At 52.7% G+C, this 17,146-nt stretch overlaps 1 protein-coding gene across 14 annotated transcripts in view; it reads left to right on the forward strand.

Annotated features, from left to right (window-relative positions):
• Positions 1–17,146, forward strand: part of OTOF (otoferlin) — a 115,821-nt gene that overhangs the window by 94,694 nt on the left and 3,981 nt on the right. For 3 of the 14 annotated variants that reach the window (XM_056342235.1, XM_056342245.1, XM_056342250.1), the window contains 15 exons: positions 244–405; positions 701–863; positions 1,785–1,915; positions 3,452–3,481; positions 4,638–4,775; positions 5,189–5,255; positions 7,709–7,863; positions 8,530–8,664; positions 9,570–9,707; positions 11,329–11,456; positions 12,035–12,205; positions 12,774–12,934; positions 13,637–13,779; positions 14,486–14,574; positions 16,365–16,463. In XM_056342235.1, the coding sequence (XP_056198210.1) occupies positions 244–405; positions 701–863; positions 1,785–1,915; positions 3,452–3,481; positions 4,638–4,775; positions 5,189–5,255; positions 7,709–7,863; positions 8,530–8,664; positions 9,570–9,707; positions 11,329–11,456; positions 12,035–12,205; positions 12,774–12,934; positions 13,637–13,779; positions 14,486–14,574; positions 16,365–16,463 (1,910 nt within the window). The remainder of the gene's footprint in view (positions 1–243; positions 406–700; positions 864–1,784; positions 1,916–3,451; positions 3,482–4,637; positions 4,776–5,188; positions 5,256–7,708; positions 7,864–8,529; positions 8,665–9,569; positions 9,708–11,328; positions 11,457–12,034; positions 12,206–12,773; positions 12,935–13,636; positions 13,780–14,485; positions 14,575–16,364; positions 16,464–17,146) is intronic. The other 11 variants (XM_056342239.1, XM_056342246.1, XM_056342242.1 and 8 more) reach the window with 8 other exon arrangements.

Consider the following 17,146-nt stretch of genomic DNA (forward strand, 5'->3'; position numbering starts at 1 on the left):
TGGAGATCTTAAGCTGCTGTAGATCAGGTGTGGGGTGGCAGAAAGAGATTGTGCTACAGCCCTGAGTCATGTGGAGGAAGAGAAGATGCCTCAGGGATCCACTACTGCCCAGGCAATGACACTTGCAGTAGGTTCCTTGCTCCTGGAAGATACAGTGAACCAACTCCTTTGATTCCAGCCTGGCTCCAGCCAGGAGCAGTCCCTCTCATATTTATGTTCTTCCTTCTCCTCCTCCTGCCCTAGATCTTGTTTTGGGGGCTCAGAGATCTAAAGAGAGTGAACCTGGCCCAGGTGGACCGGCCCCGTGTGGACATTGAGTGTGCTGGGAAGGGGGTCCAGTCATCCCTTATCCAGAACTACAAGAAAAACCCCAACTTCAGCACTTTGGTCAAGTGGTTTGAAGTGGTGAGTGTTTCCTCTTCCCTCTGAGCCCTCAGCTGAAACCCGTTTTTCTGGAGCCCAAACCATGGCCTCTAGCCCCCTGTTTCAGTTTCCCCACAGCAATGGAGGACGTGTGCACCATCCCAGTTAGTGATGGTCTTTCCCTGAGGATTCCCAAGCCATGCTTTACTGGAGCTGCTCTAGACCTCTTCCTCCAGCATGATCCCTGTTTTAGTCCCTACTGGGCTTTCCAACCACCCAAGCAGATATTCCACAGCCCACACCCAGCCCTTGATAACCAGCACACTTTGCTTCCCAGGACCTCCCAGAAAATGAGCTGCTCCACCCACCACTCAACATCCGGGTGGTGGACTGCCGGGCTTTTGGGCGTTACACCCTGGTGGGGTCCCACGCTGTCAGCTCCCTCCGAAAGTTCATCTACCGCCCACCAGATAAGAAAGCCCAGCAATGGAATATGACAGGTACCAGGCTTGGGCCATGGGGACCTGGCTGGTGTGGGTCATTGGTGGGGTATTGCGCATGGAGGAGGAGATGGGGAGAGGGTTGTAAGGATTATGGGATATTGCCTGCTTGTTGGTTAAGCAAACCATGCTTGTGGGTTTGGGCCAAGGGGGTGAGAAGCTACAAGGTGTGAGGCCATGATTCCCCTTTGGCTTTTTTATGGTCTGTGGGTCTCACTGTGATAACCCCATGCTCCCCCAGATACCTGTAAGACAAGAAAGACTGTTTCACCTCTGACATCTCTGTGGCTTCATGACTGTCTAGACTCCCCAAATGTTCCTCAAGACTGGGAATTGAATTTGCCATGCTTGGTGCCTGCTGCTGCTACTATCTGAGTAAAGACTAGAAAGCTACATACTGAGGCCACCCTCTCAGTCCCAACCACTACCCCATCTATCCACACCCACAGAAAACAACATCACAAACCCACTTGTCCTGCACCCAACACAGCAGCTGAGAGCTTGATGAACCACTGAAATTACTCAGCTCCTCCCAGTCCTTGGTGGAAGTGGAGGCACTCTTGGCTGGGCAGGGACAGGAGATCTGTGGGGGGATTGCCAAGGGCCATCCCTGGTTCCAGCCAGAGGTCTGGACCTGTGGTTGTGTTTGTGCCAGCTGATATTTCCAGGGCAATCACCTTCTCTGCCTCTTCTGCAGGTGAAAAACCCCAATCTTTTCTCATCATCTGCTTTCCTTTGCTATGGAAGGGGTTTTTAACCATGCCATAAGGGTCTGTGCTCATTTCCACTGTCGCTTTTCTCTGAACAAGGTGGTCACATCTTGCTCCTGCATGAACCCTGGAGGATCTCACCTGAGCTCTCAGTTTCTCCTTTACACGATCCTTCTCTCTTGTTCTTTCTCTTTCTCTGTCCTCTGTCCAGCTAAGCACCTCAATGGCTATCTGGCAATGACCAACAGGGCCCATCGCTCTCGCCCCACAGGGGAGATTGTTGTCAATATGGAACCTGAAGTTCCCATCAAGAAGATGGAGACGATGGTGAAGCTGGATGCTGTGAGTATCCATATGTCTGCATCGCTTTAGCATCTCTTTCCTTGCTGAATTGCCAGTCTCTGAGGGCTTCCACCCAGACAGAGGCTGCCTTGTCCTGCTGAACATGGAGATGGGCTGATGCCTGAAATGAAGGGCCTTGGGTCATTGTCAGTGCTACAAACTGGCCTCTTTCTGTCCTGGCTGAAATTAGCTGGTGCTTGCTGCCCAGACAAGGACTGTCCTGGGCTATGCAAATTAGACAGCTTTACATTTTCCTTCAAAAACAGTCATATGGGAATTAGCACAACCCTATCCCTGTCTGTGACCAATGCAGACACAAGTGACCCATCAGAAGTTCCCCATCTGCATAGCTGCAGTGATCCTGCCCTTTGGAAGCACTGCACGCTATGCAGTCCCTGCAAGCAGCCAGGGTCACACACATTTCCCCAGTACTTTTTCCTTTTTACAATAGATTTGAGATATTCAGATGGCTACGTCAGCTCTTTGAAATGCCTGTTCACCTCTCTGAAATGCCCATCTAGCAGCCCAGATGGCTGGTTAGTGCTGTGTCGCTGCACAGCCGCTGTACAGCAAGTCTGAGCTGTACGGGACATGGCAGATGTGCATAGCATGGAGCTGATCCAGGCACACAGAGTCAGTCTGAGGCAGCCAAAGCTCTTTAGACCGGTTGTGCTGGCCCTGAAAACTTGGCACTGTATGCACTGGGCAGGCAATGTGTCCCGGAGGCAATGGGCTTTGTTCACACACTGAATGTGCCTGCGCCCATTTTCTTGCCCAGAACAGGAATTTCAGCTCCTCCTCATACCCTTCTGCTCCAGAGCTTCCACAAAAAAGAAACAGATTTCTTTTTGCAGGAGGCCCTCTGCAGCAATGTGCGCACACAACCCCCAGACAAGCAGCACATGTGCGTACATGTGCCTATAGGCATGTTGTAGGCTCCAGATATGCATGGCCCCTCGCATGTGCGCATTAACAGAAAGGCTACGGCACATACAAAGCCTCACAAGCACTCGTGGACAGATACATACACACCCTAACAAGGTGCTTTCACATATGGACCTATACGTAGAGTTCCTGGTATGGGCTGTATCATGTACATCTGCTCACACAGCTTCATTCTGCGGGAGCTACAGGATACGTGTTCATACGTCTGGAATGCCCCAGCATCCACATGCTTCTTGAAATCAACCCCAGTAGGTTTCAGACTGTCCTAGGTAGACAAGAAGAGCTCCAAGAGAGCAGAGAGATGTTATCCATGCTGAAGGTCAAAGTATCTTTCCAGACCCAGTCCCTCGCTGTCTGGGACTGTGGTTCATGGGGGATATGTCAGAGAGACATATCCCCCATGCAGATGGGTTTGGTGTGTCAGAGCTTTCCCAGCCAGGGCTCTTCATTCAAGGTGTTTGGTTCCTTCATCGCTGGGGAGCTTTCTGTGACTTCTAACACATGCATGTGCCAGTGTGCATTTGTACTCGGCCGAGGCTGCGCTGCTAACCTGCTCTCCCTCTCCCTGTTCCCTTCCGCCCCGGGTGACAGAACTCCGATGCAGTGGTGAAGGTGGATGTGGTAAGTGATGGATCTGCTCTTCATCCCTGCTCCTAACCCCTCCACTCCCTATCCCACCCTTTTGTGTGGTTTTCAATGGACCGTGCATCCTCACCAACCCCAAGATAGGCAGGGTCCTACTCCCCATCATCCTGAAGCAGAGACAGAACAGTGCTGTCTCACCAGCAGATATGGCAATGGCCTGGTTCCTGCAGACTGGGAAGCTCTTCTGGGCCAGCACTTTTCAGCCCAGCTGTCCCAGGAGGAGCAGAACAGACAGCACCCCGTGGGCGAGATGCAGATTATTCCCACCACAACCAGATATCAATTGCAAATGACTTTATTGTACCAAGAAGAAGACCCAGGGTACTTCACTGGGAAGAGGGAGGACTGTTACCAAGTACAATCCAGGTGCTGTAGCCTGGGAAATGCATGGATGAAAGGGATGATGGAAAGGAGATGTCTCAGGACTCTGATGCTGCATCTCTCTAGAGCCTTGGGTGTTCGGCTCTGGGGCCCCCAAATAAGAAGAACATGGACCTGCTGGAGTGGGGCCAGAGGAGGCCAGGGAGATGCTCAGGGGCTGGAGCAGCTCTGCTGTGGGGACAGGCTGGGAGAGCTGGGGTGGCTCAGCCTGGGGAGGAGAAGGCTGCGGGGAGACCTTAGAGCACCTGCCAGTGCCTAAAGGGGCCGGCAAGAAAGCTGGGGAGGGGCTTTGGGCAAGGGCAGGTGGCGATGGCACACGGGGGAATGGCTTTACATGAGAGAGGGGAGATGGAGATGAGAGATGAGGAAGAAATTCTTCCCTGTGAGGGCGGCGAGGCGCTAGCCCAGGCTGCCCAGAGCAGCTGTGGGTGCCCCATCCCTGGCAGGGCTCAAGGCCAGGCTGGACGGGGCTGGGGGCAGCCTGGGCTGGTGGAAGGGGTCCCTGCCCGTGGCGGGGGGTGTGGGAGCTGCATGGTCTTTAAGGTCCCTTCCAACCTAACCCGTTCTGTGATCTTGCTTTGCTGCTCTGTGCCTCAATGTCTGGCTGTAAAAGGGGGACAGTGCTAATGAGGCCACCCACTCTGGAGGGTTCTGCTTTCTTGGACGCTTCACCCACCACCTTTGTGCTTGAAGAGACATTTGACTTTCATCTGCTCTCTCTTCTTCTCTGTCTTTGCTTCCTTTGTCCCAGCAGTCTGAGGAAGAGAAGGAGAAAAAGAAAAAGAAGAAGAAAGGAGGAGAAGATGAGGGACTAGAAGAGGAGGAGGTGGACGAGAGTATGCTGGACTGGTGGTCCAAGTATTTTGCTTCAATTGAGACGATGAAGGAGGTGGGTGCAGAGCAGAGGAGGGATGATGTAGTAGGGAAAAGGAAAATGTTTCCTGCCTGTGAGGTCTCATCTATTTCCAGCTACTTCCAAAGGCTTGGGGCTGTGCTGCTTTCTGTGCTAACCTTGCCTGACTGTTGGCAAAAGTTTTTTTCTTTACCTGGAAGAACCAAGCAGGATTCCTCTTCCTTGAGTACACTCCAGGTGGACTTTGTGGCTGGTTTGTACTGGGATACAGGTATTTAACAGCATCAGTGCTGTAGGCTGCGCTGAGCAACTTTGATTTCTCCAGCACTGCCAGAACCTCGCTCGCAGCTGAGATGGGAAGAGAGAGCTGTCACCCTGAGTTAGGCATTTCCAGTGAGCAGAGACCTCAGCACAACACCCCCCTCCTCTTCCCTTTGTTTCTCCCCCAGCAACTCCGGCAGCAGGAAGCAGCTGCAGCAGAAGCGGAGGAGAAGGAGGAAGTGGACATTGCAGAGGGTAAGCAGGATGCGAACGGGAGGGGAGCATGGCAGAGAAAGGTGGGACCAGGACAATTTTCAGTGCTTGGGCATCCCTTTCAGAGCCTGCTGCTGCTGTCCTGCCAAACCGGGTGCTCGCAGCATGTTGTATATCCCCATGCAGAAAAAATTTCTGTGAATGCAGGCCTGGTGTGGGCTGCATTGGGTTAACATGCTAATGCCAGCTGACCTCAAACCAGAGCATGGTATTCTGGCAGCCTCTGACCCATCTCTGCTGGCAGGAAGACCACATGCAAGTAATGCAGACTACTGACCAGGATCTGTGTTATTGTCAGAGGACATCATGGTTGGGTTTTAGGTAGTCCTGTGAGGAGCAGGGAGTTGGACTCGATGATCCTGATGTGTCCCTTCCAACTTGAGATGTTCTATGATTCTATGACATTCTTGTGCAATCACAAGTCAGTATGTCATTAAAAGTCCTGTCGCTTTGGCCGTGCAGGACTGTGTGCTTGAAGTCCATTGAGCACACAAGTAACAGAAACTTGTAGATCACCTTCATAGGGTTTTCCATCCTCATTTTGCAAGAGACTTTAAATTATTATTTTTTTAATTTTGCTCCAGTTTTACAAAGGAGGATTGAACCAGATAAAAGGTCTGGGATTTATCTAATCTGACTGCTTTTACCTGCATGTAGGGGTCTCCTGGCCTGCTGTTCTACCACAGGCACTGAAGAAAAATAGGCATTTTTAGGGCAAGTTCTCTGACCTACTTTCAACACTGTTACGATAAGATGAATTGTGCCCTAAATGCATTTTTCTCTGACAGAAGTCAGGTGTCTGTAGCTCAGATGGGGTGTTGCAGATATCTAAAGTTGGGCAAGATGGATTTTGTACCACAAGTGATGTGGGCCAAGAATACCGGTGAGTTGGGACATGTTGGTCAAGGGTGACTTTGTCCATATGCAGCCTAGAGGCTCCTTGCCAGTCCCACCAGCGGGGCTTAGACAGGTTTCCCTGAGGACTTTCACCTCTGTTCTCCGTATGTTCCATGTCCCCATGACAGCACATTGCTGTCATGCCTGGGCAATGCAAAATCCATCAGCTGAGAAAAATACAGAACCTAGTTTCTTTTGGAAGACTAGTCTTCGTATGATGAGAAAGATGAGTCCAGATCTTTCTAAGCTTGGAGACAGCTCTAAGTAGCTTCTCCCTAACCTTGCTGTCATGACAGGGCTGCTGAGAGTGTCTTTCGTCCCCCCACAATGTTTTCTTTCTGTCTTCTCAGAAGGATCCATTTCCCCTTGACACTCCTATTCCTTCCTCCTTTTCCTCTTCCGCAATAAGTCTTCATCACCTGTCTGTCCCCATCTGCATTGCCCAGCAGTTATGAAAGCTGGCAGAGGCAGTGAGGGAGGGGGATTGTAGAGGGGTGGGAGAAGTTTTCTTTGAACATCCCACCATGATGAGGGACTGGAGCATCTCCCTGGTGAGGAAAGGCTGCGGGAGCTGGGGCTGTTCAGCCTGGGCAGGAGAAGGCTGAGAGGGGACCTGAGCGATGCACACAGGTACCTTAAGGGCCAGTGTCAGGGGGCCAGGGCCGGGCTCTTGTCAGCGGTGCCCAGCGACAGGACAAGGGGCAACGGGCACAAACTGCAGCACAGGGAGCTCCGTGGGGAGAGCAGGAAAAACTTCTTTCCCTTGAGGGTGCCGGAGCACGGGGACAGGCTGCCCAGAGAGGCTGCGCAGTCTCCTTCTCTGGGGACGTCCAGAGCCCACCTGGACATGATCCTGCGCAGCTGCTGTAGGAGAGCCTGCTTGAGCAGGGGGTGGGCTGGGTGGTCCCAGGGGTCCCTGCCCAGCCCAACCACTCTGTGATGCTGTGGTCCTGTGCCTTTCCGGGCAGCCTGTTCCCAATGTAGTTGAAGTCCATGCCTGGCAGTTGCTCTGAACAGAGACCCAAACAACCTGTCGTCGCAGCTGGTCATGAGCAACACCTCTTTCAGTGCAGCAGCTTGTACTCTGGTGCTGAGCATCATGAACTGTCCCTTCTGCAATACCTCGGCTGGGGTTTTTTTCTACAGGCTGCATACAGCAGGAAAAGCCTCCAGTGGATGGAAGAAAAGGAGATGCTGTAGGCAGGATCAGGTTTTCTGACTGCTGTTGAAGCTACCCAGAGCCTACCACTCTGTCCATGTTCTGTAGTCCTCCAAATGCCTCCTGCTCAGGTCAGCTCTGGAAGTTCCCTGTGCAGAGACCTCTGGGCTCCTGAAGATGCTGTGACCTGGGCAGCACTGGGCAGAGTCAAGAAAAGACAGGAGAGGGCTGGGATGCAAGTTGCAGACAGTAGCAGCTGCCAGCTTTCATGCTCCTCCTGTTTGAAGGACCTTGATCAAGTTCCCCCTCCCTGTTCCCTCCACCCCTCCTCACCCTCATTTCCATCTCCTCCCTCCCCACCGCTTCCCCTTGGATTCAGAAATCAAACTTGATGACTCTCCCATGAAAGGCTTCAAGGGTCAAGTGAAGAACAAGGAGAAGTCCAAGACACCCAAAGATGATAAGAAAAAGAAGCAACCGTCAGCCCCTGAGCTTCCCGAGAAGAAGAAGAAGCAGAAAATTGATGAACTGAAGGTACGTGTGTCAGCAGGGGAGGAGAAGGCACTGCCTGATCAGTGGCAAGCTGGAAGTCTGGCAGGATGGCAGTGCCAGCCACCTGGAGATCAGAGGAGGATGGATCAGCCCTGCATGAGGCACCTTGCCTATCTGAGGGTTAGCTAAACCCTAGGTGAGATGTTGGGACTGCTAGCTTCTCTCCATAGACTGAAGGAGTCAGAGGTAACAAGTTGTATGGAAAAGGGGGTGCCCTGGGATAGAATCATCCTTGTAGCAGCTTGGATGTGCCCTGGCTGGAGGGAAGAGTTTTCCAGCCTGGCTATGGCTGGCCCAGCCAGGACTCAGAGTGGGGATGGGCTCTGGCTCAATCTGCTGGCCCGTGGTGTTTATTAGGATTAAAGGCTGTGATTCTGGGATTCAGAAGGAGATTGAACCTGGATCTTGCACAGAGGGCAGACAGCTGCCTCATTCAGCTGAGCTTCCCTCTTGTACGTTACCCATTCAGGGAGGTGCTTGTGGCATCAAGGTCCAAACTAATGACCCTGGAGATCCTTTCCCCTCCTTAGAGAACTGGGCACTGGGAGCCCAGGTTCCCTCTTGAGTTAACTCAGGTAGTCACCACATCTTTTCATCACCTTTCCCACCCCCATCTAATTCTTGTCCTTTAACTTTCTGCCATCTCAGGTCTTCAACAAAGAGCTGGAAGCAGAGTTTGATAACTTTGAGGACTGGTTGCACACCTTCAACCTGCTCCGTGGGAAGATTGGGGACAACGATGACAATGCAACAGAAGAGGAGCGGATAGTGGGAAGGTTCAAAGTGAGTTTGGTTGTTGAGCTTGGGAAGCCCTTGCCAGCAGTTTTCTCTCCTTGCTAACGTGGTTTAGCAGGAAGAGGTTGGATGCCATAGAAGCCATTTTGCATTGACCCAGCTGCAGCCCCTTGCAGGGAGGGAAAGCCTCCAAGGATAGCCCCGGAGATCAGGTATCTTTAAAGAGCACATCCACAGCGGTGGTGATCTGCAGGCAAACAGACCCTTGATGATTCTTACAGAAGGCCAAGGGAAAAGCAATTTCTCTTTCTTGCCCACTGTGGAAATAAGTTGTGCCCTGGGTTATGTCTGTAAACCATTTTTCACCAACACTGGTCACCTAGGGCTGACAGTCACATTGCACCATTGCCAGTCCCCAGGCAATGCAGGAGCACATCTATCAGTTGTAAGATTCTTGAACAAGAACTTTTTTGAGGGTGTGATCCTGGCCAGATGAAGCCTGTTGATGCCAGTTTTGCCCTTGTTTGCTTAGCAGAGGAGATGAGCAGACAGTTCCACCCTTAGCTAGGATCAGATGCTTTGAGAGCACAGAAACCAAGCAGCATTTCATTTGGTAGTTCACAGACTTCCCAGACCATTCTTTGTCAACCCTTGTATTCCCATTGTTTTTGTCCTCCTGCCAGTTTTACTCTTGGAAATCCCTGTCCATGAGCACCTTGCTAGGCCGATTCCTCTGCAGGCCTCCTTCCCTTTGTCCAATTTCTCTGCTCATGGCTGCAATCCCTGAAGAGGTTCTTGTGTGGTGGAGGAATTTTCCAGATCTGGCCTGTCTGCTCTAGCACGTGGCTAGGAACAAGAATATTGGCTGAGTCCTCAGGAAGGTGGTTTGGGATGGGTCTGCTTACCCTGAGCCCCTGGGCAGCCAGACTCATTGGGCTGTGAACTCGCACTAGGGCTCCATATGTGTCTACAAAGTGCCGCTCCCTGATGATATCACCAAGGAGGCAGGATATGACCCCAACTTCGGCATGTTCCAGGGGATCCCCAGCAATGATCCCATCAACGTCCTGGTCCGAGTCTATGTTGTGCGGGTGAGTATAACTGTGTGGTGTAGTAAGGCGTGATCCTGCGCTCCCTCCCATGGCACATGCCCAGCAGCTGGTCCCAAAGCTGCAGGGATTTGGGGAGCTGGTCCCAGAGCTGTAGGAACATTGGGGAGCTGGTCCCAGAGCTGTAGGAACGTTGGGGAGCTGGTCCCAGAGCTGTAGGGACATTGGGGAGCTGGTCCCAGAGCTGTAGGGACGTTGAGGAGGTGGTCCCAGAGCTGTAGGGACGTTGAGGAGGTGGTCCCAGAGCTGTAGGGACGTTGGAGAGGTGGTCCCAGAGCTGTAGGGACGTTGGAGAGGTGGTCCCAGAGCTGTAGGGATGTTGGGGAGGTGGTTCCAGAACTGTAGGGATGTTTGGGAGGTGGTCCCAAAGCTGTAAGGGTGTTGGGGAGGTGGTCCCAGAGCTGTAGGGATGTTGGGGTTTAGTTCTCAGTGCATCAGGGCCAAGGATGCAGCATGAGGACTGAAGCAGCTCGTTGATGGGACTTAAACAGTGTCTCCATAGCTTTGTGCTCCAAGCATTGGGAGCAAGAGAGATCCAAGCTACTGCTAGATCCAGAGACTTCTCTTCTGGTATGCAGGATGGATTGTGTGTCTGTCCTAGTGCTTAAGTGAATAATTTTGATCAGCCCAGACTGGGGGGTGCTGTTTCCTTACATAGCCACCACACCTCAGTGATGCTTCACTGTGGAGCAGAATGGGAGCTGGCAGGATCTAAGAGATCTAGTTAAAGGGCATGGCACCTCCTTGAACATGCACTGCATGATTATTGATCAAATCTAGCTAATGCACTTTTCTTTGTATATGGAGCGTGCTCTGGAAAAAGTCTTTTCCTGACCCCTAAACTGGTCATCCTCGTGTCCCCAAGCATGTGAGCAAGGTGCTGTAGCTGGGGACTTGAGAGAGATCTCAGGCCTGCTAGAAGCACGTGGGCTGCCCTTTGTCACCACCTTGTCCCAGTGTTTTACAAATGCAACCTCCTTCTAGCTACATTTCCTGCTAGCATGGTTCTCCATCTAGTGCTGCATCCCATTGCCCAATGGGGGTAGCGAGTCTCCCATCCATCACCAACAGACTGAGGCTGCAATAGTAGACACCAGCCTGGTCAGCACCACCAACAACCAGGACTGGTTGGATGTGTCCTAGCATAGGCATCTGCCCATGTGTGCCATGATGGAGGTTGGGACTGGAGAGTTTGGGGATAATCACCCCCTTTACAGGCAGAAGCCAGCAGCCCTTGGCTCGAATATAGTGAGTGGAAGAGGGGAAGGGGACAGTCAACATCTTGGTCAGGTTGTTGCTCTGGGTATTTCTTTAGAGGAGCTCGTTTCTTTCCATAGATGAAAGAAATGACAAAGGAGACTGTGGTTACGTCTCTCTGAGGAGACACAGCCAGCCCCAGCCCCTCCCCAAACCGGGACAGGGGTTAACACAAGGCAGGATTTACCCCCGGTTTAAATGAAGACACTGTTTAGGGGGACCAAAGTGCTTTGCCACATGCCTGAGGCCAGGCAAGGCCAGATGCTCTCAGGGATGGAGAAGGGGGCCACCTCTGAATTCTCCACTACCGTGCATGGCACTGATCTATCACATCTCTTCTGCACAGGCCACAGACCTTCACCCAGCTGACATCAATGGGAAAGCTGACCCCTATATTGCCATCAAGCTGGGGAAGACGGACATCAAAGACAAGGAGAACTACATCTCCAAGCAGCTGAATCCTGTCTTTGGAAAGTGAGTTGCCCCAGCCCTGTTACCTGTCTGCACCTGGAGGTGATGAGCTAAGCCTGAGCCAAGCTTGCCAGCCCTTGGACCTGCTGTCCCACAGCTGCTGCTTGAGCTCAAAAGATGGGACTCATCACACAGAACTTTCCTTGCAAGCAGTGTAGGCATCTTCATTTCAGCTGCCTGTCCTTCTTTGCCAGCTGTATGATCAATGTAGTAAAGGCTATTTAAGAGATGTTCATATCTGATCAAGGTTAAGTATTTACCTCAGGAACCATTAGGCCTAAACTCAAGTGGGAGTGTGGCTTGGCTCTCCAGTGACACACAAACTTAGTTTCAGGGCTATTGAGACATCCAGGTCAAGCAATTGCCCTGTGCCACCTCCTGTCTAGGGCTGCTGGATCTGAAACAGCCTGTGCAAAGACTGAGTTAAAGCCCCTACCTCAAACGTCCTGCATCAGTAGGTTCAAATTAAACGCTGTCCTAAGACTGGAACAGACCCACCTCACCCATGTGTCTGTCTTGAGTAGCCACCAAAACCTTCAACAGCTTTTCTCTTTCCCCTCACCTGCTTTCCCCTGGCTTAGATCCTTTGACATCGAGGCCACCTTCCCCATGGAGTCCATGCTGACAGTGGCAGTGTACGACTGGGACTTGGTGGGGACTGACGACCTCATTGGGGAGACCAAGATTGATCTGGAGAACCGCTACTACAGCAAGCACCGAGCTACCTGTGGGATGTCACAGACTTACTCCATGTATGAGCAAAGCCTTCTCTGCCCAACATTCTGCCTGGACCCATGCCTGTCTCATCTTCCACACCCAGCCTATATCTCCTGTAGGAACCTCCCTCCTTTATTGCCTGCTAATGGAGGAGTCTGTGCTCTACCCTCTCTCTTAAGACAGGTTTTGTGACCCACAGGGCAGAGCAGCAGTGGAGTGGGTTGTAAGAAGCCCAGGGCAGGGAGGAAGGGAATGAGGGGCTCTGGTGGGACTCGGTCGAGGTGTAAGGCTTGAGCTGAAATAGCAGTAGGGCCAAGGCAGCAATGCTGAGCATCAGGAGTCAAGTGGGGTGTGTTGGGAATTTCAGGTTTGAGTCAGCACAGAGTAGAGGGGCTGGGGTGGAATGGTGTTAGCAAAGTATAGAGTCGAAGCACCGAGGGACCTAGTCTGCTCTAAGTTTCACATTTGCTGCCTCAGGTCCTTTCCCTGTGAATCCTGGGTCCTCTGTGGCAGCAACATTTGTTTTGCTGGCACAGGGGAACAAAATAGCTTTTTCCTCTAAATCTTGCTACTACTTCACTGACCCTGCCCTCCTATTCACAGATATGGTTATAACACCTGGCGTGACCCCATGAAGCCCTCCCAAATCCTGTCCAAGCTGTGCAAAGATGGCAAGGTGGATGGGCCACACTTTGGGCCAGGAGGAAGAGTGAAAGTTGCCAACAGGGTCTTCACCGGCCCCACAGAGATTGAGGATGAAAATGGTATCTGCCCCACGGGATGAAGGCTGTGGAGGGGAGCAAGGGCCTGGGGTACCCCTTATCATCCAGGATTGGAGATGGATGTAGTGGCCCCATTACCCCAAAGCAGCACTGCACTTTTCATCCACCACCTTAAATGGACCTTCAAGTGTGTGACCAGTTAGAGTCTTATAGACCACCTAGGCCAGCAGGTTGCTCTCAGAATCACTCATGGGCATCCGTGGCATAGCACCACCAAAGCTACCTTTGAAAACTTTCTCCTGGCAGTGTATGCCCAAAGAGCAATGAAGACAGCCCACCCTGGCCTTTCCAGGAAGGGTTACTCCATGTAACTGCATCCCCAAATAACAGTTGTGTCCCAGCGCACTTGCATATGCACAGGAAAGGTGAAGACAGGTGCAGAAGGTGCAGGAGGAGTGCAGAAGAGGAGGAGAACATGGTCAATGGATATGGAGCTTGTTCAGCCTGGCAAAACATAGACTGGCAGGGGATTTGGGCCTTCTGTAAACGACTAGGGTTAGAGAGGGGAGAAAGAGAGGAGTTAGGAAGTGTTGGCTGGAGGAAAAATTGTACACAAGGAAATGGAGAGGAGTAGCTAGCAGGCAGTTCTGCACCCTTGGAGCAGGGTTAAAGGAACAGGGTTGTTTGCTGTTCCTGGTGTCTCTGCCTGGTTCTCCAAGCTCAGCCCTCCCTTTGCCCACACAGGTCAGAAGAAGCAGACAGATGAACACCTGGCCCTGACTGTTCTGCGCCACTGGGAAGACATCCCATGGGCAGGCTGCAAGCTGGTCCCAGAGCACGTGGAGACACGTCCGCTGCTGAACCCTGACAAGCCAGGCATCGAGCAGGTCCTCAAAGTCCCAGAGCAGAAGTGGAGGCAGCCCATGCTGCAGAGTAGAGATGTCAGCTGGGCAGACCACCCATAACCCACCTTGTTGTGGGCAGTGGAGGCAGGGGAAGCATTTGGGCATCAACAGCCCTTAACAGTCACCTGTTGACACTAGCAGATCTTCAATGCCACTCATGCTCCAGCCTGCATCCATTTTGGTCTCACATTGCACCATGAGAGGTTTAGATTGGATATCAGGAAAAATTTCTTCACTGAAAGGGTTGTCCAGCACTGGCACAGGCCACCCAGGGACCTGGTGGAATTACCACCCCTGGAAGCTTTTAAGATGTGTAGAAGTGGCACTCAAGGGCATGGGTTAGTGGTGGGCTTGGCAGTGCTGGATTAATGGTTGGACTTGATGATCTTAAAGGTCTTTTCCAACTTAAATGATTCTATGATTCATTTCATATCCCCAAGTCCCTTGGTCCCCTGACCCCATGCCCATGCATCTTGGCATCATGCCATGCCATGGGACACTTCTGCAGGGAGGGAAGGAAGTTCCTGCAAGGAAAAGGACTTAGGCATGGGGGAACCTTGCCGTGCTCCGCATCTGGCATAGCCAGACTGGTGTTGAAGGGCAAGAGATGCTGGAGTTGGGGCTACTGCTGGGTGATGGGGGGCAAGGAGGGGCAAGGGGAGCTGACTGCACCTCTCCAACCTTGCAGGGTCGCCTGGAGATGTGGGTGGATATGTTCCCCATGGACATGCCAGCGCCCGGCCCTGCCACTGATATTTCTCCCAGGAAACCAAAGAAGTAAGGAACCTCCTAGCCAGCCAACCCCAGGGAAAACTCAGGGCTGGGGATGAAGCCCTGCTTCTCCCCTCTCCTGCTGATGCTCCATGGCCCAGCCCAGCCCTCTGCCTGGGTACCTTGCCCATGCTGGCATTTGATCCCGAGACTGGAGGCATCGAGATACGTCTGCCCCCTCCAGCGCCACTCCTGAAGGGTGTTATCCTGTCTGTTCCATTCCCTGCAGTTCCCCATCTTTCTCATCTGTACAGACTAGGAAATTAAATGGTTACCCAGTCCCCAGCCAGGGCAGACCTGTGCACCCAGTCCTGACCCCCTCCTGGGAAAGGGCAGGGTTAGCCCAGGGCAAGGATTGGCCCAGGGCAAAGGTATCCCCAGGCCCTTTCCAGGAGGTGATGGCTGGAGCCTGGGACAGAAGAGGTCACTGAGACAGAGCTGGTCAATCCAAGCAGTTCAGAGCAGCCAACAGACATTGTGATACAGAGTTCTTTCCTCCCCACCCTGCCCTCTCCCAACTCATTTAGAGAGAAAAAAGAAGTTTCTTCCCTCGACATCCCTCCTAGTCCTGCCTTACTGTGCTACTCTGTGCCTTTGGGCCTGTTTTCCCACTTCCACAGCTGGGATACAGGGATGGCACTGAGCATCCTGGCGGGAGTCTCTTGCATATCCATGCCCAGCAGACAATGCCTTGGATGGAGAGAATGTGCCTTGACCCCAGTGGGCTGCAGCTGGGGTCTGAGCAGCAGGACAGGCAGCTGCAGGAAAGCTGAGGCCAAGGGCAAGTTCCAGACAGCAGTGTGGACTGGAAAGGCAGAAGCTGTCTAAAGTGCAACCCAGGAGAGTGACCCATGGGCTGGAGCTGAGATGTTCCTCTTGATGGGCTGACAAGAGAGTTTGCAGGTAGATAGCCTGTTTCAAGCAAGATTGTGCCTGGTTATTGTCCTAGGGGTTAATCCATCTCCCCTGTCTTTGCTGGGAGCACCTGACACCAGCAGGCAGTGCTAGGTGCTGGAGAGGCAGTGCATGGGACAAGTGCCAACCCATGGGTGCAGACAGGAGGGGGCTGGAAGAGGTGGCAGTAGTCCCACAGCTTGACTCAGCCAGGGCAATGCCAGAAGAAGATAGCAGAGGAGGTGGGTTAAGGAAGCTGTAAATCCCGTTCCTCTCACCTGCTGGACTCCCTGGTACTTTCAGCAATGTGTTGTGCTTGTGGCCACGTGGCTGCATTGCCTTTCCACCATCCTCCAGCCTTTCCATGTTGCAGCTGCACCCTGCAAGGAATCTGGCTTCTGCTTTTCCTCCACCACCAGAATTCCCAACCAAACCCAATGTGACTGAGAAAACCCAAGCTGCTTCACACAAAAGACAGTGCTGGGCACCTCTCAGAGCCCCTGAACCTGCTGGAGACCTAAGGGGGACTGTGACGCCCATTTCTAAGGGGCGACAGCCCTGCTGAGTAAGGTGGTGTAACCAGGCAGAGAGCTGGACTCTGTTTTGCAGACCCCGTTTTTAGGCACAGACCTACCTAAGAACAAGCCTAGGGTGTCCCCTTGAGCCTTTGGTGTGGACCTTGCAGAGGTTCAGAGTGGAGGGAGATAAAGCTCTCTGCGCTGCTCTACTCACCCTGCCTAGGCTGATCTGAGCCCCTGTGCGGATCCCCCTCCTGTTCTGTCCTGATCCCTCAGATAAGATTCTCAGTGCCTGCCCCTGGTTTCTGGCAGCATCACCCCATTCCCTCCTGCTCCTTCCCCTGCCTCTGCACCTCACCTCCTTGTCTCCCTTTCTCCTGCCAGATATGAGCTTAGAGTGATAGTGTGGAACACAGATGAGGTCATCCTGGAGGACGATGACTACTTCACTGGCGAGAAATCTAGTGACATTTTTGTCAGGGGGTAGGTACAGCGTGGCGTGCCAGCATCACTTCCTCTGCTTCTCCCTGGGGTGGGTGATAGCACTTGCTGGGGTCCCTGAGCTGGTTTTGGCATGGGGATGGGGTACAACGTGAACTGTGGTGCAAGGTCAGATAGCACCAATGCTGCCGTTGTCTTCTGTGCTGTGTTTCTTGCCTCTCCCTCTCTCTTGGCTGCACGACCCGCTGCTGTGCCTGGCCTGGCTGCCCAGCTTTGAGCTGCAGGTTGTTATCTGGAACACTGATGAGGTGATTTTGGAAGGTGATGTTTCCTGGCAGGAGAGATGTCTGACATCTGTGTCAGGGGGTAATGGCCAAGGCCTCGCTGCTTGGTCCTGTCTGCCCCACTTCCCCTTGTTGAGCTTGTCTTGATCTCCCCACTTGGCATTTCAGCCCTGCAACCTCCAGTTCCAGCATCTGGAGCTAAATGAGAGATTAATTTCCATCTCCACTTCCCTCTCACCCAGCAGTAAGGGAAAGCCCCTTCCAAAACGGGCCTGTACAGAGATGTGGGGACGCACATCCCAGTTCTTTACAGGACCTCAAGCCAATGCAGTGGTGCTTCAGGCTGCTGGCTGGCTATGCCCTACCAGTCTGTTAAACTGCTCAGTGCTTCCTCTGCAGCCTCACCAGCTCACACCAGGGTTCCTCTACTTGCACCTCATG

The sequence above is a fragment of the Falco biarmicus genome, chromosome 6, assembly GCF_023638135.1.
Source record: "Falco biarmicus isolate bFalBia1 chromosome 6, bFalBia1.pri, whole genome shotgun sequence".
NCBI lineage: Eukaryota > Metazoa > Chordata > Aves > Falconiformes > Falconidae > Falco > Falco biarmicus.